A 23071-nucleotide genomic window follows, 5' to 3' on the forward strand; every position below is an offset into this window, starting at 1 on the left:
ATGTGCATTCAGAAGATTGTATTTTACCTAGCTGTTCCAACTGTTGGTAGTGGAAAAAATTTTAAGTTATCTATTTTGTTTGGAAATGTCTTTGTTTAGTACTTTACTTTGTACTCTTTCTGTTTATTTTTCCTTTGTTAACATTTTCCTGTTGATATTTCTAGTTTTCAGCTTATCTCTCTCTACTCTTTTTTATCCAATAGGAAACAAAAATGTGGAGAGAATAGATATGTTTGGCATTTTTTTGAATAATTTGATTAAAATTTGTACTGTGTAGAGAAATGTGGCAAAATTAATTTCTTTACGTCACTGTTTAAAGCATGGTTTAATTTTAAGTCTGCCATTTAATTTTAGTTTTGTTTTATTTTTACAGTTTAAAACAGAGTGGAAAATTCCCTGGAAATCCCTGGCCTCCCTATAAGAAAAGGACTCCACTCCATCCCAGCTATAAAGGTCTCATGAGACTTTTACACTGTAAAACTTTACACATTGTGCTGTTCACTCTGCTTTACAAGGTACAGTAGTAATTTGAATAGAAAGACTCAGATTAGAATTTATTTCCATGATTTTCAAAGGATATTTACATAAAAGTGCCATTTATAAAGTGAAACACATTTATACATTTAAAATGTATGAGAATATATTTTAATCACATATATGTGTGTTCTACATTGAAAATAACATAATATTACACCATTATTTATGGGAAAGCGTTCTTACCCAGTTTCATATAGAAATATTTATTGATGGCTTAAGTAGAACAAGAAGCGAACTGTTGTAGACCTATAGGAGAATGGAATGAACAAGAGACAAGACTATCACCAGAATCCACTAAAACAAGAAAATCAAAATGGCAGCCATTGGTGCCATAGATCCTTAGTTTAGCATTGTTTTGTTTTCTTTTTTCCTCTCATCAGTAATGTAACATGGAGGGATTTGATTGAGTTCTTGTTGGGCAGCATTAAGAATTTACCTTTGTTAAATACGTTAGAAACCCGAATTTTTAAGTTAAACCTTAATTTCTCTTTTGGCTAAGAGATGAAAGACAGAAGGACTATACTTATCTAAATAAAATAACTATAGATATAAATATTATGTATATACGGTTAGAGACAAAACCTGTTACTTCTTCCTCTTCCTAATTAGAATTTGAATAATTAAAAGAAATTAAGAGAAAGATAAGCATATTTTTAATAGAAACTTCTAATTACTACATATAACTTTTTAAAATTACTTAAGAATACATTAAATTTAGATAAGTGGACATTTTAGTTTTTTTCTTAATGTTTGCTATGAAATAAAATAATACTTTTAGATTTCTGTACTTCCATTATCAACTCTGCCCAATTTTTCATTTAACTTGTAAAAGTTACTCCTGTTAAGATTTATTTATTTACTTAGTAATTTTTTTTACTTAATGAGGTTACATTAGTATCCCCCATCCCTCCATCAGGTATCACCACCATAGTGTACCCACCATCAAATTGCCCACAGTCCACTACCATAGTTCATTGACTTCCTTTCTTCTTTGTTCTTACCTCTCCTTTATCCCTTCTCCTCTCTGGATGTTTCAGTTCTGTAGCCAACTTTTAAGGGCTAGTTTTTAAACTTGTCTTTTTCTGTTATGATTTAGACATGTACCTCAAAAAATATTGGTTGGTTTATTTTGGTTAAATTCTTGGGGAATCATTTAGTGAAGTGATTAAAATATTCTTTTTTATATTAAAAATCAGATTTTCAAAATGTATTGAAAGTCTATGCTAATGACTTTGATGAATGAAAGAGCCCTCTCTGTAATCAAAATAAACATTAAACAGTCAGTGAATTGAAAGTTTTTAATTCTTTGATCACAATAGACTATGTCTTAGGTCCTCTTTTCCCAGCCCTCTTGGCCATTTGGGCAGTTTGTGTAAGGCTCAGCATAGCCTATCCTGTTTTTTTGCTCTCTGCAGTCTCACACCCTGCAGATCCTCCTCCTCTTATTTTCTCCTGTCATTTATCCAGATGACTGTTTTATGATAACTTGATAGACAACTTGATAGCTACCAGGGCTTTTTTAAAAAATGATATTTTAGGTATCATCTGGTTAGTAGTTTGTTGCATCATATTAAGTGACTTATTGTTGTAGAGAACACCAAAAATCAAGTGTAAGATATGGATGACTTGGATTGTGTAATTCATGTATAAGTTCAGATCTATCAATGTTTCTTCAGAGAAACCTCTTTCTTAATGCTTACATTCCTTTTTTCCTTTCTCATCTGTATAAACCAAACACTAGCATTCATTTTTCATAGCCTCACAAAATCCTCAGGCTCAGATTTAAGAACATTAATGTTCCTTAAACATTTATTATGCTCCCATTTATATGCCAGGTGCTATGGGTGAACACATTTGACTGAAGTATCCTATGTAACAAATTTATGTGATACTCTTGTCATTAGCAGGGAATGTTAGCAAATTAGAATGTAAAATATACTTGTTAAATTATTTTATATACTTGTTAAATTATTTAGTATTATTGTAAAATATACTTGTTAAAATAACTTGTTAAATTAAGTTACTTAGTATACTAATATTAATGGTTTTAGTGGACTACTTATTGTGTTAACCTTCAGAAAATCAGTAAGCTAGATTTGCATTAAATACTATGTGATCTTGAGAGGGAACCTATTTTATTGGTTTTAAGTTTGTCTTTTTAGCAAGATAAAACTTTTAACATATCTGACATGCTATATAATATGATGTAATATATAATATAACATAATATGTACTATGATTGTGTACTTTTGTATGTGATTATGTTATTTTCACCTAAAACATTAAAATGTATTTGGGTATTTAAATGAAATGTATTTTGTGGAAAGATAATTATGAGGCTTCTTTTCCTTTTTGAAGATTTTGATGGATCATCAAAATCTATCAGAACATGTACTCTGCATGGTTTTATATCTGATTGAATTAGGACTTGAAAATTCAGCTGAAGAGGAATCAGAGGAAGAAGTAAGTAATTTCTTATATTTTTATATGTCAGAGTTATGACAAGTGGTTTAATACAGGGAGTATGTCATCTTGAAATATGTTGATGAATTCATGCACATAAAATCTTTTTAAGAACTACTGGAAAAGGAACTTTTTCATCTTCAAAGGCATTTTCTTTTAGAGCTTTTACTGGTGGATTTAACTCCACTTATGGAAATAATTGAATTTAAATGTATAATTCATAATAGATATAAGAAAAGTGGTCAATGCATTTTTTTATAGTATGCTACTAACATTGATTACTGGTAAATTGCAAAGTTAGGAGTTCAGTCTAGAAATTCTAATAATCGGATTAAGGATTTTCAATAGAAATTTAGAAAATTCTGGGCCTCCCCGGTGGCGCAGTGGTTGAGCGCTTGGTTGTGAAGCTGCCCGCAGCCTCTGCAGTGCCGGTTCAATCCCCGGCTGCTCCCCGGCCACCAGAGGAGGGTCCCACATGGCGCGCAGACCTCTCCTGCCTCCCGCTGCTCCCCTCAGCAGTGTGCTTCCGTCCTTCTGCCTGTTCTGCTCCCGGCTCTGGCTCTGGTGAATTCTCTCACCCTCCCGTGCTTCTGACTGTACCCAGTGCTTGTATAAATCAAAAAATAAACAAACAAACAAACAAACAAACACAAATGTTAAAAAAAAATTTAGAAAATTCTTTCTGTAAATATTTTGAGGTAATGGAGCAAATGTTAATATATTAGAGAATATTTAAAATGCTTAAGAAGGCAAGCTATAATTTATTTCATGCCTTTAGAAATAACATTTCCATAAAAACATTAGTGTCAGGTTCTCAACCCCTCTTCCCAAAAGATGTTATCTAACAACATGAAAACAGCAAAAAAACCAACTGTGAGTAGGTAGTACTTTGTAGTCTTAAGTTGAATCAACATATATTCTTTCATTGAGATTAAAACGCCACTGAAATTTCTCTAATACTAATTCAGCATTTTGGTTGATTTTTCAGATGTTCTTTCACAATTAACCCAAATTAGCATTATTTGACACTATTATTACTAATGAAAAATGAAAATGCATTGTTAATTTTTGCAGGTTGAAAATGTATTTTTCAGGAGAAATTTAGCTGAGTTTCATTGGACTTACCCATATTTCTGTTGAGAAATTTATTTCTGTATTTTGTGTTTGGTTTTATTAGCCCTTTGTAAATTTGTGGAGGAGACTGTAAGAGATTATGGAATATGACAATCAGTAGATAATTATGTGGACTCTACCATCTATATTGTATTTTAAGCCTGTCTTGGCAGTATTTGATGGGTATTGTGTTTATGTTTTCAGACTTCAGTGTGTGGACCAGAACGTTGTCATGACAGTTGGTTTCCTGGCAGTAACTTAGTATCAAACATGCGGCATTTTATAAACTATGTTAGAGTGAGAGTACCAGAGACTGCTCCAGAAGTTAAGAGAGACTCATCTGCAAGTACAAGCTCTGATAGCTTGGGTTCTTCACAAGTAAGTATAAGGGAGAGAAAGAAAAAGGAACAATGAACAAGGTTGTAGGTAACTTTAAAATGCCTTTTATTTCCTCTGATTTATTTAAGCAACCTCATCTTTTTTTCCCTCTGATTTATCTAAGCAACTTCTGCCTTACTAATCTTTTCCTTTAATCTGCCAGAGTTCACGACGGCCTAAAGTTCTTCAAAGAGAGGTAGACATAAATGGTATTTGTACTAACTAGTAATATGACTTTAATTGGAAATGGGGAAAATGCTCTGAAGTATGTGTGTGTGTATGTATGTGTTTAATATTGTTAAATTAAAAAGTTTAATGTATGTGCGTGGTTTTTTCCGATATAATGACTTAGGCTTAATTTTCAAGAAAATTGATATTATTAAAATAAAATAATACTATTTTATAGTGGGTTTTTCTTATTAGTGTTATAAGTATTTTGGACTAATTATAAGTGGCATATTTGCATCTGTTTATATCTGGCATTGTTACTAACATCTTAAAAAATGAATGTCTCTTTCCTAAATAAACATAATCTTTAGTTACTACTAGCATGCATATTTACATTTTTTTTTTGCTGCATGACAGTTACTTAACTACAATAAAATAAGCCTACAAAAATATTAAGCTCCGTATGTTGTAAACTTTGATTCATTTTGAAATAATTTCATTGCATGTAGCTTAACTAATTTTTAAAAAGCAGAAATGAAAAGTGTTGAAATGATAAAGTTAATTACCTCTCAACACTACAATCTATATATTTTTTTAAAAAGATTTATTTATTTATGCATACAAGAGCTGGGGCACAGGCCAGAGATGCAGGGGGTGAGAGGATCCACCAGAGACAGAGTGGGGAACAGATTAGGCAGATTGACTGAAACACACTGCTGAGGGGAGCAGCAGGCGAGACAGGAGAGGTCTGCCTTGCCATGTGGGTTTCTCCCTGGCTGCCCGGGGATCGAACTCGTGCTTCAGAGGCTTTGGACTGCTTCATAGTGCGGTGCTTAAACCCCTTGTGCCACCAGGGAGGCCCCCAATCTAGATTTTTTGTGTAGCACCATTGAATCAGACATTTCTTATAGTGTAGTCCACTTATAGGAGTGTTCTTTGCCTCTGACTGTATGTTTTTGCTGTGAACACAATAAAGAATTTTGATTAAAATATTGGAATCTCTGTAAGGAGGCAGCTTTTGCCTCTAATGCTGATAGAGAGTACTTTGAAAAGCAATTTAATATTAAGAGATATTGTATACTGTTATCTCATGAAAGCTCAACTGATACTGGAGCATTCTTTCTATTCTTGCATAAAACAATGAAATTCATTAAACTGACATATCTTAATTAAAAGAAAATTTCTAAGATGCCTAATCCAACAACTGCTTTAGTAGAAAGGGTATTTAGAAGATAAATTATCAAGAAAAATACCTGTTCAATTATAAATTAGAGTAACATTCAAATATGAGACCCACCAATGTGATTTATCTTTGTTTCATTTTAGTAACTTAAAGCATTTATGTTAGCAATAACTTTCAAACATTTAAAATTTCTTAATTAAAAATGAAATTAACAGTTTAGATTCATTAACTTAGAAAAAAGTTAATTTATAATTGATTAGAAAATGTAGCTGTCTTCTAGAAGTTAGTAGATAGTATTTTTAATGCTGAATGGAACTACCTATCTTCCTTTAAACTGATGAATAACAGTTTATGATTCCTCTTTAATATGGCTGTGGCTACTACTCATGCTTTGTTTCTTTTCCCTGGTAGTTAGAGCTGAATTTGCAAAAGAGGTGGTATTGTGGATAATCTTCTTTTTCCTTCCTCATTAAAATTAGCAATAAATTTATTTGAGAAAGTGAGGTGAAGGGACATATCTATCAAAAAAGAAAAAATCTGTTTAATATATCTTAAGATGAAACTTGGAACATTCCATTTGAAAAGTTTATTACTAATATGTTTAATACTGTATAACTTCTCTTGATTTTTCTTTCTTTCCCTTTTTTAATGGTAGAATTCTGGTACAGCTCAAGTTTTCAGCTTAGTAGCAGAACGTAGAAAGAAGTTTCAGGAGATCATCAATCGCAGTAGCAGTGAAGCAAATCAGGTGGTTCGTCCTAAATCTTCAAGTAAATGGTCTGCTCCCGGTTCAGCTCCACAGTTAACGACAGCCATCTTGGAAATTAAAGAAAGCATCCTGTCTTTGCTAATTAAGCTTCACCACAAACTCTCAGGAAAACAGAACTCTTACTATCCTCCTTGGCTTGATGACATAGAAATTTTAATCCAACCAGAAACTCCTAAATACAGTCATGGAGATGGTATAACTGCAGTAGAAAGAATTTTACTAAAAGCTGCACTGCAAAGCAGAATGAACAAACGTATCATTGAAGAGATATGTAGAAAAGTGACCCCTCCGGTGCCACCCAAAAAAATCACTGCAGCAGAGAAGAAAACATTGGACAAAGAAGAGAGGTAATTTTTTTTTGGTAATGTTTAAATATATATGATAGAGTTGATGGTTTGATAATTTCCCCACCTTTTTTTTTGCCACTTAAGGCCCGTCACTTGGTATTTAGCGCCTATTCAGTATAATCATAACTGATTAGTTTGTAAGAGACATGGAATAAAACATAGTGCTTATTTGTGTGGGATGCTTGAGTTATTGGGAAGGTAAGAAGACAAGAATTTCTGATCTCAATGTTAAATTACCACCCTAAAATTGTAGACCCTTTTGGAAAAATTGCTACTTCTGTTATTACTGTGGGGATCTAATAATTCCTCTGCTAAATAAGTCTTAGGCATGTTTCGTACTTACCACTTTTCTTTTTTAATATAGGCGACAAAAGGCTAGAGAGAGGCAGCAGAAATTGCTTGCAGAGTTTGCCTCACGACAGAAGAGCTTCATGGAAACTGCAATGGATGTTGGTAAGTTAAAATTTATTAGTTTAGAACTCCCATAATTTCAGTCACTACTTTAAAGATAACATAATTCAATCTTTGCATAAATCTAAAGTGTGAGTTTTGATACATGTATTATATCATGTAACACCATCTCTATCATGATATAGAAAATTTCCATGCTCTGGAAAGCTAACTTACTTCATTTTTTTGGATATTGCCCACTTAATTGGACAAATGATCTTGAGTTCCATTACATCACTAATAAAAATTAAAAAAATTGAAGAAGGTAAAAATAAATTAGTTGAAGCATAAACTTTATATTGAACATTATAAAGTGATGCAATACATGAAAGTCCAGTAATTATTTATGTTGAAGAATGTTGCAAGGTATATAAATAGTGCAAATTTAAAAAGTTTTTCTCTGATCTGAAATTTTGGAAGAATTTTCACAGTATGTTAAATGTATATATAAAAAAACATAATACTTCTGCTCTGAGAAAAACACTGTAAAGAGATTGAAAAGGTAAGCTATCTAGAGTAGGAGGAAATATTTGAAAACACATAACTTATAAAGACTTCTATCCATAATACACAAAGATTTCAACAATAAGAAAACACAATTAAAAATGAACAAAAGATCTGCACAAATACCCTATGAAGGAAGAGACAGAAGTAGCAGATATGTATATGAAAGGATGCTCAGTATCATTGCCATTAGGGAAATGCAAATTAAAACAACAGTGAGATAAAGCTACATAGCCAAAATCCAAAATCTGAAATGGCTGACATCCAAAAATTTGAGTCTACCAATCGATTATGAAGAACAAAAAAGAATTCCTACCACTCATTACTGGAAGGAATGCAAAATGTTATAGCTACTTTGAAAGACAGTTTGACATTTTTCTAAAAATCCAAACTTGTTCTTATCGTATGATCCAGCCATTATACTTGTAGGTATTTGCCCAAGGATATAAAACTGTACATCCACACAATATCTAATGTTTCATGTATTCACACTTGTTCAAAACTGGAAGTAGCCAAGTACCTTTGAGTAGATGAATGGATAGAAAAATTGTGGTACATGAATATAGCAGAATGCTATCCAACCATAAAATGGGACAAACTAACAAGTTAGGAAAAGGCATTAACAAATCTTAAACGTACATTGATATTGTAAAGTTTGATGCATAATATATTATATTTGTTAAAATCCATAAAACTTCAGAAAGAGTGAATCTTGATGTATGCAAGTTTTAAAAATCATTTAGGAAATTAGGATTCCATGATGGAATGTAGAATGTGACAAAATAATCTAACATATTATTTCCTATATAAAACAACCTCACTGAAAGAATTGGGAGATAATGTGATAAATAATTTTGGAAATTAGTGAGGCCTTTAGGACTGAAGGTAAAAGGGGTTATACATAAGCACTGCACTCTAGTTGATAATCATTGGCAGTATGGGTTATGAATTCTGAAACCATTGTATATGTATATTGAGATTGAACAATTAAGGATAAAAGGCAGGAGTGATCCATGTGGTATGGATATGAGTTGGAGATACCAGCAAAAGCTCATGTTTAGATTAATACTGACACAGATATTATTTACATATGTATATTTATAGGTATGTGCATATACAGGAGTTAGTATACAGACATATAGTTCTTTCCTGTATCAGCCAAGAGGGCTTAGAAGTAATGATATTCCAGTTGAAACATGCATACCCAGTTGTTCACATACTAGTTTCTTATACAGTTCTCAAAAAAAAAAAATAAATAAATAAAACCCCTCCTTGAAAACATGTTTGATTCCAGGCAAGGAATATGCAAGCTGAGCTGGGAGTATCTCATAGTGCCAGAAAGTTAGGAAGTACTAAAAAAAAAAAACCAAAACAGAGAGAGAGAGTGTGTGTGTGTGTATGTGTGTGTGTCCCCTGCATGTCATAGGAACACAGGAGCCAACTGAGAGTGCTGTCAGTGACCAAGCTCAAACAGTTTCATCTAAAAACAAACAAACGAAAAACCCAAAACAAAGTAGTATTGAATTATAACCCTAAGTATAAAATAAATACTCATGAGGTCATACTTACATAAATGATTTGAATAAATGAATGAGAGGTACTAGACATTTCCCATGTAGAAACATTCCAAATAATATAAATAGTTTATGTATAGAATATAATTCCCACTCTTTAAATGTAGGCTGTGCTTAGTGACTTCCTTCCAAAAAAGGACAATTTAGAATGGTATAAATGAATACTTTTTGCAGTAAAGACTTGTCAGACACTACTATAATCAGGTGACCAAGGTCAGTGTCAATATATGTCTTGTTGACATTATGGACCCTTGAAACAATATGATGAGATTGGGACTATATTTCAGTGGTCTTCCTGCCTAAAATCTTAAACCTCAAACTAATAATGAGGAGTGTTGCATAAATCACCATAGTGTTCCTTAAAAAATTTCCAAGATCATCAAGAACAAAGAACATCTGAGAAGCTGTCACAGCCATCAGGAGCCTAAGGAAACATGACTATTAAATGTAAAGTGATACACTAATGGGATCCGGAACAGAAGGATATTAGGTAAAAACTAAAGATATCTGAGGAAAATATGGACTTTAATATACCAAATTTGTGTCAATAAAAATTGATCAATGACATACCAATATTGGCTCATAAAAAATGTAAGGAGAAAATGGGAGTGATGTATGTCAGAACTCTTTGTAGTAGCTTCAAAATGTTTCTGCAAATCTAAAATTATTTTAAAATGAGATTATTTAAAAAAAGAAAATAAGGATATCCTCTTAGCACCAAATATGAAGAAATGAGGAAAGACACAATAAGAGACAAGAAAGACACAATAAAGATGGTGGCCAATGATGATGACAGTACTTCACATCCTTAACAAAATTAACAATATCGTGCAGTGGAAGTTTTATCATTGTTGCAATTACCACAGAGCAGTGAGACTTCCTAGAAAAAAAGTAAATTCTAGTAGTATACTTAGTTTATGAATAGTGACTCACCTTATATGTTCCTAGGAAGTATTACTAAGTTGTCATTAAAAATGAACTACATTAGATTGTGTGTTCTTAAAAATGGAATAAAACACAACATTTTATTAATTTATGCAACATTTTATCAATTTATTGCAATTTATGCAATACCTGCCATTGGGCTGCAGACCAGCTTTACCCTTCTATGCTTGTTTTGCAGTTGACTTTCCTAGAGAAGGCCTAATGTTTTCAGACAAAAATATATTCACATGATTTTGAGAACACTAAATATATCACCCTATGTCATTTGTTCATTCTTTCCTTATTTCATCCACAAAACTCCATAAACACAAAAGCAAAACATGTACCAATGAACCTTTTGGTTGTTTTACAAATATTTATTTTAGTTTAAATTAATTCAATAAGTATATAAGTATAAATGTTCAAAGTAATGGCAAAAGCTATTTTGTAATTAAAGATTAATATTAGTAGAAGTAGACTAAGCAATTCTAACCCTTATTAGAATAAGAAATTTTATGTAAATTTAAAACCCTGAAGTAGAATTATAATATTCACAAATGGTGATGCTTTTCGTTATTTATTTATTTATTTGTTTGTTTATTTATACATACAAGAACTGGGGTACAGGCCAGATGCGTGGGAGGGTGACAGGATTCACCAGAGACAGAGCGGGGAACAGAACAGGCAGACTGACGAAATACACTGCTGAGGGGAGCAGCAGTCGAGACAGGAGAGGTCTGCTGTGCCATGTGGGTTTTGTCCCAGCCAGCAGGATTGAACCGTGCTGCAGAAGCTGTAGACAGCTTCACAGTGCTGCGCTCAATCACCTTAGCCACCAGGGAGGCATTTTATTGGCTGCAGATACTTTTAAAATCTTAAATAAAATTTTAAAATTGGCCAATGGAGTAAAAATAAAATCAATTATAAATTACCAAATATATTTTGACTCACTCTATAATTATAGAAGCTCTGATTTCCTTGTTCTTTTAAGAAATAAACTTACACCCAAAGCTAATATAATATTTTATGTCAACTTTACTTCAATTAATAAAAAGAACCCATGATCTTTTTGGTTTCTTGAAGAAAGGCAAATTTTTTTTAAAAGATTTATTTATTTATGCATACAAGAGCTAGGGCACAGGCCAGAGGTGCGGGGTGGGGGGCAGCTAGACGATTCACCAGAGACAGAGTGGGGAACAGAACAGGCAGAGACTGATTGAAGTACACTGCTGAGGGGAGCAATGTGTGAGTCAGGAGAGGTCTGCTGTGCCATGTGGGTTGCTCCCTGACCAGCTGAGGATCGAACTTGTGCTGCAGAGGCTGTGGATTACTTCATAGTGCTGTGCTTAACCTCTTGTGCCACCAGGGAGGCCCCAGCTTCCACATTTTAAACATGTCAGAAATTCCTGGGAAATAGACCAGACATTCAGATTCAAGAGGCCCAAAGAGTTTCAAACAAAGTAACTACACCGACACACTCCAAGCCACATTATAATTAAATGTTGAAAGACAATGACAAAGACAGAATATTAAAAACCTTAAGAGAAAGAAGAGTAACTTATAAGGGAACTCCTCTTAGACCATCCATGAACTTTTCAGTGAAAACCTTGCAGTTAAGAACAAATGGCCAGAGACATTTAAAGTATTAAAGGAAAACACTTTCAGTCTAGAATACTTTATCTTCCAGGATTATAACTCAAGACAGAAAGAAGGGTAAGGAACTTCACTGAAAAGCAAAAATTAAAAGACTATATCAACACCACATGATCATGGGAAGGCATGTTATAGCATTATAAAAGGGGCATTATAAAGCAATATCAAAAACAAATATAGAGGTAACTGACACATTATACAACATGGACAGAATAAATTCAGAAACAATAGCTTTAAGTGAGGAGCTAAGTCAAATAGACTGAACAGATATCTACAGAACACCCCATCCCAAAACCACATTATACAAAATGTGGTCTGTCAGGATGAGTTCAAGATCAAACCATTCAATGGGCCACAAAAAGAGTCCATCATATATTAATCTCAACAGAGCCTTCAAACAAATTCAGTAGAAATAAGACATAATGAAAATGGAACTAAATAAATCATACAAGGAAGATGTCAAAAAAGAGAAAGACACACTAAAAAATTTTAAAATAGCAAAATGTCAAGCATTTATGTCTCAATAATGACCTTTAAATGTAAATAGCTTGAATTCACTCAATCAAAGATATAGAGTGGCTGAGTAGATTGCAAAACAATGTTCAACTTCCACTGTTTATAGGAAACTAATCATACCATCAAAGAGAAGCATGGACTTAGGTTTAAGGACTGGAAGACAATCCTACAAGCAAATGACAATAAAAAAGAATCAGGAATAGCTATATTTGATTAGGTAAAATTGATTTCCAATTAAAAAGATAAGAAAGATGGTAGTACATTATAATTAAGGGCCTACCACAGCAAGAGGAAATAACATTTATAAATCCATAAGCACCAAATTATGGAGCACCAAGATATATAAAATAATTATTAATATAACTGAAGAGATATACTGATGGTGCAATAACATTAACAGATTTTAATATTCCAGTTACAAATCAACACGACAGAATAAATTCAGAAACAACAGCCTTAATTGAGGAGATAGGTCAAATAGACTGAACAGATATCTGCAGAACACCCCACCCCAAAACCACGGCATAAACATATTTTTCAAGGACATGTGGAACATTTTTCAAGAATATATCGTATGTTGGGACATAAGTGAGTAGTCAGTAAAAATACTATATTGAACATTTCTGTCCAAAAAACTAGAAATACATGGAGACTAAATTACATAGTTCTTACTAATAGCTATTTGATTAAAGAGGAAATCAAGGCAAAAATGAAAAAATCTCAAAAAGAGGTACAAGTTATCAGAATGTATGGTATGCAACAAATGCACTTTTTTTTTTTTTTTTGGTTTAATTTATTTATTTATACAAGCACGGGGTACAGTCAGAAGCGCGGGAGGGTGAGAGGATTGTACACTGCTCAGGGGAGGTCTGTGCGCCATGTGGGACCCTCCTCCGGTCCGGTCGAACCGGCGCCTCCGAGGCCGCGGGCAGCTTCGCAACCCAGCGCTCAACCGCTGCGCCACCGGGGAGGCCCAAACAAATGCACTTTTAAGAGGGAAGATAATTACAGTAAGACCCATGTTAAGAAGTAGGAAATCCCAATAACTTAATATTGCACCTAACACAACTTGAAAAAGAGAAACAAACAAGATCTAATATTTAGTAGAAGGAACAAAATAATCAAAATAAGAGTGGGAATAAATGAAATAGACACCAAAAAGATCATAACTAAAGATTAATGGAACTAAAATTTCGCTCTTTGCACCTGCACCCCTATGTTTATAGCAGCACTGTTTACAATAGCTAAGCTTTGGAATCAACCCAAATGCCCAAAAATAGATGACTGGATCAAGAAGATATGGTACATATACACCATGGAATTTTATTCAGCATTCAAAAAAGATAAACACATGCAATTTGCAGCAACATGGATGGCGCTGGAAGGGATCATGCTCAGCAAAATAAGCCAGAAAGAAAAAGAAAAATACCGGATGGTCTCACTCATAGCAGGAATCTAGAAAACTTAAATAAGGGACCAGGAAAATGAATATCTATAAGAAAGTGAAAATCATAATCAACAAACAACTATGAACCAGAGACACTTTATGAGGGGCGGGGGGTGGGGGGGAGGGATTGGGGTCAAAATAAAGGGGTTGCAATTGTTTGGGGAATAAAAAAATTAAAATTAAAAAAAAATTTCGCTCTTTGAGAAATAAAATCAGTATACCTCTACTTAAGCTAACAAGGTGGTGGGTGTGGTGTGGTGACACAGATATGAAGAGGTGTGAACCTTTTCTCCTAAATCATGTACAATATTGTAAACCAATGTCACCTCAATTAAAAGGGCAAAAAAACTTATTACAAGTTACTTCTATTTCCTTGGTCTTTCCAATCACCTCTGCTCATTGCTGTTATGGATAATACCATTATTGACTCAATATTTTATTTTCTGCTGTTAATGACATTATATGGTGAGCAAGATTATTATTTTCTAAGTAGTTGTGCTCTATTTATATGATTACATACAAAATGATTTCCCTAATAAACCAATATATATTGATATTAATTGCTATAGTAACTAGAATTGATCATAAAGGAGAAATAATTTGTCCCACCTTAATCTCTTAGGAAGTACTGCCATTTCTTTCCAATAACTGCCTTGTCATTATTCCCTACCGAGATGTCTCAACGAAAATTGAAACAACCTTCTCGTTTCCTTAAATTATAATATTTTATAGTTGTATTTTTGATGCAAATATCTTTGCCCCCTGTGATTTTTGGTGTCAGTTTTATATATATTCAAAAGTCTAACCATATAATATTAAAAATTTTTCATAACAGCTATTTGCATTTGCCTAATTTTTTCTGAATAAGCATTTTATTTTAGCAAATTAATTTTTCTTGTAGTTTTATTCTACCATATAACTTTATTGGTATAGATGGCAGAATTATTTGAATTTGATTTTTTTCCCACTGAACAGAGGTTTTTTTCCCTTAAGAATGAAGGTGTAACTTTTTCCATCAGATTCACCTGAGAATGATATTCCTATGGAGATCGCCACAGCGGAACCTCAAGTTTCTGAAGCAGTATACGATTGTGTTATTTGTGGACAGAGTGGCCCTTCTTCTGAAGACCGACCTACGGGATTGGTTGTACTGTTACAAGCATCCTCAGGTAAAATCAAAGTGATTTTTCAGGGGAACATTTTAGAGCCAAAATGATAAAAATAGATTAATATATGTATTAAATGAAAGTTTTTTCTTGTCTAGAAGGAACAGTAGATCTAATATAGCAAAGAACCATTTAGATTTGCGTAGCAATAGCAAATATTTCTTACTCTGATTTTACCTCACTTTCCTGGACATGAATGTTGAAAGAAGTCCATAACAGTGAGATCTCTTTTTGTGTTACATCATTTTTTGCACTTTCCCCAACAGATTTCTCCAAAGATTTCTGTTTCCTTTTAGTGAGAAATAGTATATTTAGAAAATGAAGTTTATTGATCTTGAGAATCACAGTTTTTAGGTTTGATTCAGTGGGCATATTTTGGAAACCATGCATCATCCATCAATCCATCATCCAGATGGATTGATTCATACTCTGTTATTTAAAAAAAGATAGCATCTTTGAAGATTTATATACTCTGTAGAAGAAAATTACAATATTATCCTTTTTTAGGACTTTAAAAATATTCTAATAGTGGTAAAATGAGTGTAGTGTGTGGTAAATAATTCAGCTTTTTTTGGGCCAATCAGGTCTATGTGTTGTTTAATTTTGAGCTCTTATTTCTGTTCCTAATGTAGTTTTGGGGCAGTGCCGTGACAACATTGAACCAAAAAAGTTGCCTATCACTGAAGAGGAGCAGATTTACCCTTGGGATACATGTGCAGCAGTTCATGATGTGAGACTTTCATTATTACAACGTTACTTTAAGGATGTAAGTACCCTGTTTACCAAATAATGCTTTTACCTGCAAATTGATGGTTATTTCTCTCTGGAGTTTTATTTTACATGTTTTTTTCCTGCCAAATGTCATTCTAATTTAGAATGTGGAAGCTTATTAGAAAAAGTTAACATGTAGATAATAAAGAAATGGAAATTTGTTAATAAATAAAAATTTCAGGTTATAAATATGATACTTTCATTTTATTTTTTTGATACTTTTATTTTAAATGTTTTTTATTGTGAGGTACATACAGTCAATTAATGATAAATACTAACTCATAAATATTTTCATGAAGATTTTTACTTTCTTTTATTTAAAAATATATAATACAATCTCATTGTGATTTTTTTTGACATTCTGAAAGAACACGTTTATTAGGAAAAGAAGAAAAAAAGGCAACTGCGTAGTCACAGGCGGGCAGAAGAACTGCCTCATTATAATGTTTTAAAAATGAAAAGTAGGGGTAGATTTCATTCAGGGATTTTTTTTTTAAAAAAGATTAATATTTATTAATGCATACAAGAACTGGGGTGTAGGAGGTGGGAGGATTCACCAGAGACAGAATGGGGAGCAGCACAGGTAGATCTACTGAAATACACTGCTGAGGGGAGCAGCAGGTGAGGCAGGAGAGGTCTGCTGCGCCATGTGGGTTGCTCCCTGGCCAGGGATCGAACTCAGGCTATGGGAGTGATACCCCTGAACCACGAGGGAGGTCCCTCATTCAGGGATTCTGTAGTTACTTTTGAATTTGGTAAATCCTCCACCCCGTTCTTTTTCTGTCTAGGGCCTCTGGCATTCAGGTGTCATAAATCTTGGAAGATTAACTTTATTTACTAGGAACAGCTTTATTTGTAAAATTTCTATGCCAATTTTAGTGTTTCCTGAGTGGATTATCAAGTAGGGTTTCCTTTTACTTGTATTTTTGGATCTCCTGTATCTTGAATAAAGTAGATATATGATCATAATTTTAAATACTTAAAATTTAAAGCATTATTTAAAGTTAGCTATATAGAGTAATTATTTTGATAGATTTCCAATTGTAATTTTTTCTTGCCCATATTCACTGGTTGAAATGGAGGAAACTAGTAGAATATGTGGAAGACAGAATATTTAATTAAACAATAACTGAGTAACAGTAAATCAGATTGGAGTGTGGTTCAGTGGTCTGGACCTAGGAGAAAGTTTCTCTTGGGTTCTGGAGTTGATGATGGCTTTGGCTAGGGATATGTCATGTAGAAGAGAGAGAGAAAAGAAAAACTGGGATTTGTCCCTGATTCTGCCATTTCTTAGCTATGTGAACTTGGCCATATACATACCCTAAGACTCAATTCCCCTATCTGTAAAATAAGGCTCTTTTATGCAGGATCTGGTCTTTCATGCCTGAATGTACCAGTTTAGAAATTTCTTTAGATCACTTTACACATAATAAAGGTCAGTATAATTGTAAAGTGGTGTGCTTAATATTCAAATTAGCCCTTTTTTAGGCGTGCTTAGGTTGGCCATATGAGGGTTTTGGTTAGTTTAATGAGGATCATGTTTCCATATATTTTCAGAGACTTTCAAATTAAATTGTAGCCTAATAGTTTAATAATTTTGAGGGGAGAGAAAATCTAATAAAGGAGAGAAAAAGTAAGGTATCTTTTTCTTGCACCCAGAATAATTACTCATTTCTAGAAAAACATTTTTTTTTGGTAAGAAACTGAATTGAAATCTGACTTAGACTGAATCTGTTTCTGTTAGTGACTGAGATTTGATTTCTGCGTGTGTGTGTGTGTGTGTGTGTGTGTGGGTGTGTGTCCCTTGGATGATATGCTTTTGGAAGTCTAGGACCATTTCTTATATTTGTTTTATAGTCCCTTCAGGAGATAGTGCATAGTATGTGTGTGGTAGGTGTTTACTGGATTTCTTACTGAAATACCTTAGCATAGAGTAAAATTTTATACTAAATTGTATAGAGTAGAAGAGTTACCATCAGTGGGTAGTATGACTGAAACTAAATATGGAATTAAATTTGAGATTTTCCTCTCTTCACATCGAATACATGCCTTTTACAATATTGACATTTAGAATTTTAGTAGTTTAAGACAGTGCGTTTCCTATTGAAACAAAGTATTATATAAAAGATAAAACAATCTGAGCCTTAGAGTCACATTGAACTTGAGTTTGAACTCAGGCTCTAGCACTTGTAACTGAGTGATCTTGGTAAACTTTTCAATTCTTTTTTGTAAAGAGGGATAACATCACTGAAGTTTTAATGAAAATAGAGGTTGTGAAGATTCACTGTTAAGTGCTTAGCAAAGCAATGGGCATATCATTGAAGCTGTCCTAAAATACCGGCCTCATATGTTAGTATTATCTGCTTGGGGGGCTGCAATTGTATGGGGAATATAAAAATAAAATTTATTATTAAAAAAATAAATAAAATAAAATAAAATATTGTGGAAAAAAAATAAAATAAAACATCTAAAAGTTACATAGACACATGAGTTAATATTTTCAGTTTTAAAAGCGAACTGCTTTTATTAGAAGAAAGATTAATAACATTTTTTTGTAATATGTTGCCAAAGAAAGCAGTTTGTCTACTGACTACCAACCATTCTAAAATGATCTAACACCAAAATCTGCTTCTACTTCAAGCATCTCCAAAACATAAAAGAGATGAGCAGGCATCCCATTGGTTTTCTGATTTGTAACAGTAGAAACTAGCTTGCCCCCTGTGAGAATTTGATTTGTGTACTGCACAACTTTAAATTGACTGGGAAGGCATCTTGCACAGTGTAGTATTTTCAACTTTCTATACTCATAAAGTGTGGTTACTATTGATTTGATGATAATCTGGTCATCTTAAAAATGTATAAATTTCTTTCCAACATAAAAATAACATGTAAAGGTTAACTCAGTTTTAATGACTCTCAAATCTTTCATTATATGCTGCCATTCACTAAATTAACTCATGCCTTATATTGCTCTAGCTTGGTCATCTGTTTACTATACACGTTAGAGGGTAGCTCAAGTATAGACCCAAATGCTGCTTACTAGAGGCCAAAGGAAAGTTATTCCAGCAGGAAAAGTGTAAGCCCCTGTATAGGTTGCAGGGGATAAATTAGCAGAGAAATTTAAACTGTACGAGAAAGAGCTGATTAAAGCAATTAACTTTAAAAAGAATTTCAGAAGGGTATGTAGTTTGCTTACATAATGTTGACCCCTTCTTTATTTTAAATTTTGTTAAACTCTTAAGGTATAGGGCTTAGTGTTAATGCACTTTTAGGGCTTATTCTTATGACCAAATTTGTATTTCAGAAATGTGTGGAGGATGAATTATGGAGAGAGGAGATTGGAATCAAGGAGACCAGTTAAGAAACTTTAGTTCAGAACCTTCTCTCGTAAAACAAATGATAGTTGATTTAAATGTTATAGTGAGAAGAGAAGCCAAAATCATGAGTTATTTAGAAGATAGAATAGTATGAAGGAAAGGGCATGATGTAGAGTAACTTTTAGCTTTCTTATTTGGTAACTAATAAGTTATGAAATTTTTTAACCAAGAGGAAAAGAAAAAAGAAGGAAAGAAAGAAGGAAAAGAAAGAAAAGGATGAGTTTTGACACATTGATTTTATGTGATATCTGAGTGGTTTTATGTGATATCTGAGTGATACCAAATTGGTGATTTCTGGTTGGTAGCTGAGTATTTGCATCTGACACATCCAGACTTGGAGGATATTACTGAGTAAATCACTTAGGGAGTCTAGTTTTAATGAGCAGAGAAAGTAACATTAAGAATAGAACGTTAGACATGTAAACATTGCAGGGACAGATGAAGACAAAAGAGTCTTAAAAGTGGGCCTAAATGAAATGGTTAAAGAGACTGGAGGAAAAACAAGAGAGTAGTATTTTAGAAGCCAGAGGAAAGGAGCCACTTTAAGAAGGGAATTTGTTAATATCAGATATAACAGAGTTTAAGTACCAGTCAGAACAGACAAAATAATCAACAGCAGTATAGTTTACCCTGGCTGTGGTATATTATTGCGAGTATATATTTTATGGACTGGAGAATGATTAAATTCATAATTATTCTCTTTCATTTTTGAAGCATAAATATTTGGAAGCTAAAACTTAAAGGTGTTATAGCCTAAAGATACTGTTGTAAGGCTGTTTGGTTAACTTTATATCACAAAAATGTAAGTTCTGTGTTAGTATAATAATATGGAATTATGTAGAGGTTTATGTGTTTATGTTCTTATATATGTTTATACTTCTTTAAAGTTAATTGTATTTTGCCTTTTTTTTTTAAGAGTTCTTGTCTCTTGGCAGTATCAATTGGCTGGGAAGGTGGTGTTTATGTACAAACTTGTGGCCACACATTACATATAGATTGTCATAAATCTTACATGGAATCATTACGGGTAAGTTGACTGAAATATTTTTAAAGTGTATGTATGTTTCCAAGTATTGATTTTAATAACACATTCATCCTAATTCATCTTGGGTGACTTGATTGCCATTTGAACTATACAACCTAATAGTTCCTTGACTTCTTCAGCTTTAGGGATTTCATTTTCTTTCTTTCTTTTAGCAGTTGACTTCCATGGCTGTAATTTTAGACTTTCCTACTGTATATCTAAAACATTAAACTTTAATATCTTTTTTATATGATTACTCTTAAAGTTTTCCTATTCTTACTTTCATTCATATGTTATGCTTCTGATATCAAAATTTCTAGTTCTTTTACTACCTTGCATTTTTCTTAGTGCATTAACTCTTTCCCAACCTCAGTTTCTTGTACTATCCCCATTCTGTTCCTAATATCTCATTTAATCAATATCCTTTGATTTTAGATCCAGGCAACTAGCCCTGCTAGAAAAATCACTAAGTGATTGATAACCTCCATAAATTTATTGTTTCTTATAGTAATGGTTTAGATTAGAATCTTGTACTATAGATAATTCTTATTAATTAATTTACCTCTGTGTGTTCAGTTTCCTCTCCTAGTCTTCTCAGCAGCTATTCTAAACCTTTGTCTTCCCATCCCAAGACTCTGTCTCTTCCTATGTCACCAAGAAAACAGCAGCTCTTTGTCACATACTACCATAACTTATTACTTTCTGTTTCTATTCCCTGATAAATGGCTCTGTATCCCAACCAATCCTTTCTTTTCTGCTCTCTGGAATGGAACAACTTTTTATGTTCATCAGTAATTTTTCTGTCTGTATTCTGTCTGTATTCCTTTCTCCCTATCATCTTAGGAAACTTGATCTATCAGTAAATAACCTCTTTTTGTGATATAGCTTTCATTTTTCTGCCTCTTCTGTCCTTTCTTTTCACAGTTCATAAAAAAATAAGCCATGAAGAATTCTTTCTCTTGACCTTGTCGTCTCCTGTTGTTAGTCTTTATCTCAGTTCAATTTCTTAAAAGCATAGTCTACTCTATTCATAGATTTCTAACCCAGAAGCATTGAATTTTTCATTTTCCTTTCTCTTCGTTACCTCTTACATTCAATTACCAAATTCTCTTGATTCTGTTTCATTTGATTATATTCTGCTTCATTATTCTCAAGTCTACTTTTTTTGTCTATACTCTCCTCTTTCATCTTGACTTTTGCCACACTTTCTTATCAATTTCCTTACCGAAAATCTAATTTATCCACTACATTGACCTTTCTAAAATCTAAATCTGGGGCCTCCCCTGGTGGTGCAGCGGTTGAGCGCTGGGCTGCGAAACTGCCCACAGCCTCTGCAGCGCCGGTTCGATCCCCAGCCACCGTCGAGGGTCCCACATGGCGCAACAGACCTCTCCTGCCACGTCTACTGCTCTCCTCAGCAGTGTATTTCGTTAGTTTGCCTGTTCTGTTCCCTGCTCTGGTTCTGGTGAATTCTCTCACCCTCCCACGCTTCTGACTGTACCCAGTGCTTGTATAAATAAATAAATCTTGACAGTAGCTTTATCTTCTGTCAATTCAGCATTAATAAATTAAGTATTAGTGGGGCCTCCCCAGTGGCGCAGCGGTTGAGCGCTGGGTTGCGAAGCTGCCCGCAGCCTCTGCAGTGCCGGTTCGATCCCTGGCTGCTCCCCGGCCACCGGAGGAGGGTCCCACATGGCGCGCAGACCTCCCCTGCTGCCCGCTGCTCCCCTCAGCAGTATACTTCGGTCCTTCTGCCTGCTCTGTACCCCGCTCTGGCTCTGGTGAATTCTCTCACCCTCCCGCGCTTCTGACTGTACCCAGTGCTTGTATAAATAAATAAATAAATCTTTAAAAAAAATAAAAATAAATTAAGTATTAGTACCTTAAGCCAATTATACATTTTTCATATCTCTGTATTCAGTTGCTTACTCAACAAATATTTATTTAGTGCCTGTAGTGTTCCAACACCCACTTTGGAGATAAAATACTGAATAAGACAGTTATTTCTCTCAAGAAGTTTGCTATGCATGTTTGAGAGAGAAAAATAAACAAAAGGTTGCAGTATATGTGCTAAGTGCTTCAAGGTATACATAGTGTCTTATCGTTACATTCTGCCAAGTGCCAGAGCATCAGATGCAATGAAGTGCTTGAGTGATGGGAGAGAAGATGGAGAGGTATTGAGTCATGTTGTAAAGGTCATTACAGTCCATGTAAGGAATTTGGACTATATACAGATTGCTTACAGAGATCCATTAAAGCAAAGATCTTACATTTTCAGAAAGGGCATTGTGGAAATAGTTTAGATTGCAGGAGAAAAAGAATGTGCTTGTATCATTTTGGAGGTAAGAGATGGTGGCAGTTTGTAGTTAATTGTGGCAATAGAAAGGGAAAAGAGGTTAGAGATTTGAAATATGTGTAGAAGAGTCTTCCGGACCTGGTAAGAGAGTGCATGTTGAGCCTAAAGGGGAAGAATGAAGCAAGGTGAGTGATGATGGTGATCGTTGAAGGATTATGATTGGGAAGAAGAGTTTCACCTTAGGTAGATCATACTGGTATGATTTGGGAGACATAGTGGTATGGTTTGGAAGACTAGTTAAAAGATAGACAACAGGGATAGAAAGGGATAGAAAGAGGAAAGTAGGTGGAATGCCTGATAGGGTTTATTAGTCAGATATTTGGGATGGGAGAAGGCAGGAAGCTGAAGGAC

At 33.7% G+C, this 23071-nt stretch overlaps 1 protein-coding gene across 3 annotated transcripts in view; it reads left to right on the top strand.

Annotated features, from left to right (window-relative positions):
• The window catches only part of UBR3 (ubiquitin protein ligase E3 component n-recognin 3), a 146768-nt gene that overhangs the window by 70549 nt on the left and 53148 nt on the right, over positions 1 to 23071 (top strand). For all 3 annotated transcript variants that reach the window (XM_037523504.1, XM_037523505.1, XM_037523506.2), the window contains exons 20-27: positions 374 to 515; positions 2896 to 3000; positions 4318 to 4491; positions 6498 to 6958; positions 7323 to 7411; positions 15046 to 15195; positions 15825 to 15958; positions 20257 to 20367. In XM_037523504.1, the coding sequence (XP_037379401.1) occupies positions 374 to 515; positions 2896 to 3000; positions 4318 to 4491; positions 6498 to 6958; positions 7323 to 7411; positions 15046 to 15195; positions 15825 to 15958; positions 20257 to 20367 (1366 nt within the window). The remainder of the gene's footprint in view (positions 1 to 373; positions 516 to 2895; positions 3001 to 4317; positions 4492 to 6497; positions 6959 to 7322; positions 7412 to 15045; positions 15196 to 15824; positions 15959 to 20256; positions 20368 to 23071) is intronic.

Source organism: Talpa occidentalis, unplaced genomic scaffold, assembly GCF_014898055.3.
Source record: "Talpa occidentalis isolate TD23 unplaced genomic scaffold, MPIMG_talOcc4v2.1 talOcc4.3, whole genome shotgun sequence".
Lineage (NCBI taxonomy): Eukaryota > Metazoa > Chordata > Mammalia > Eulipotyphla > Talpidae > Talpa > Talpa occidentalis.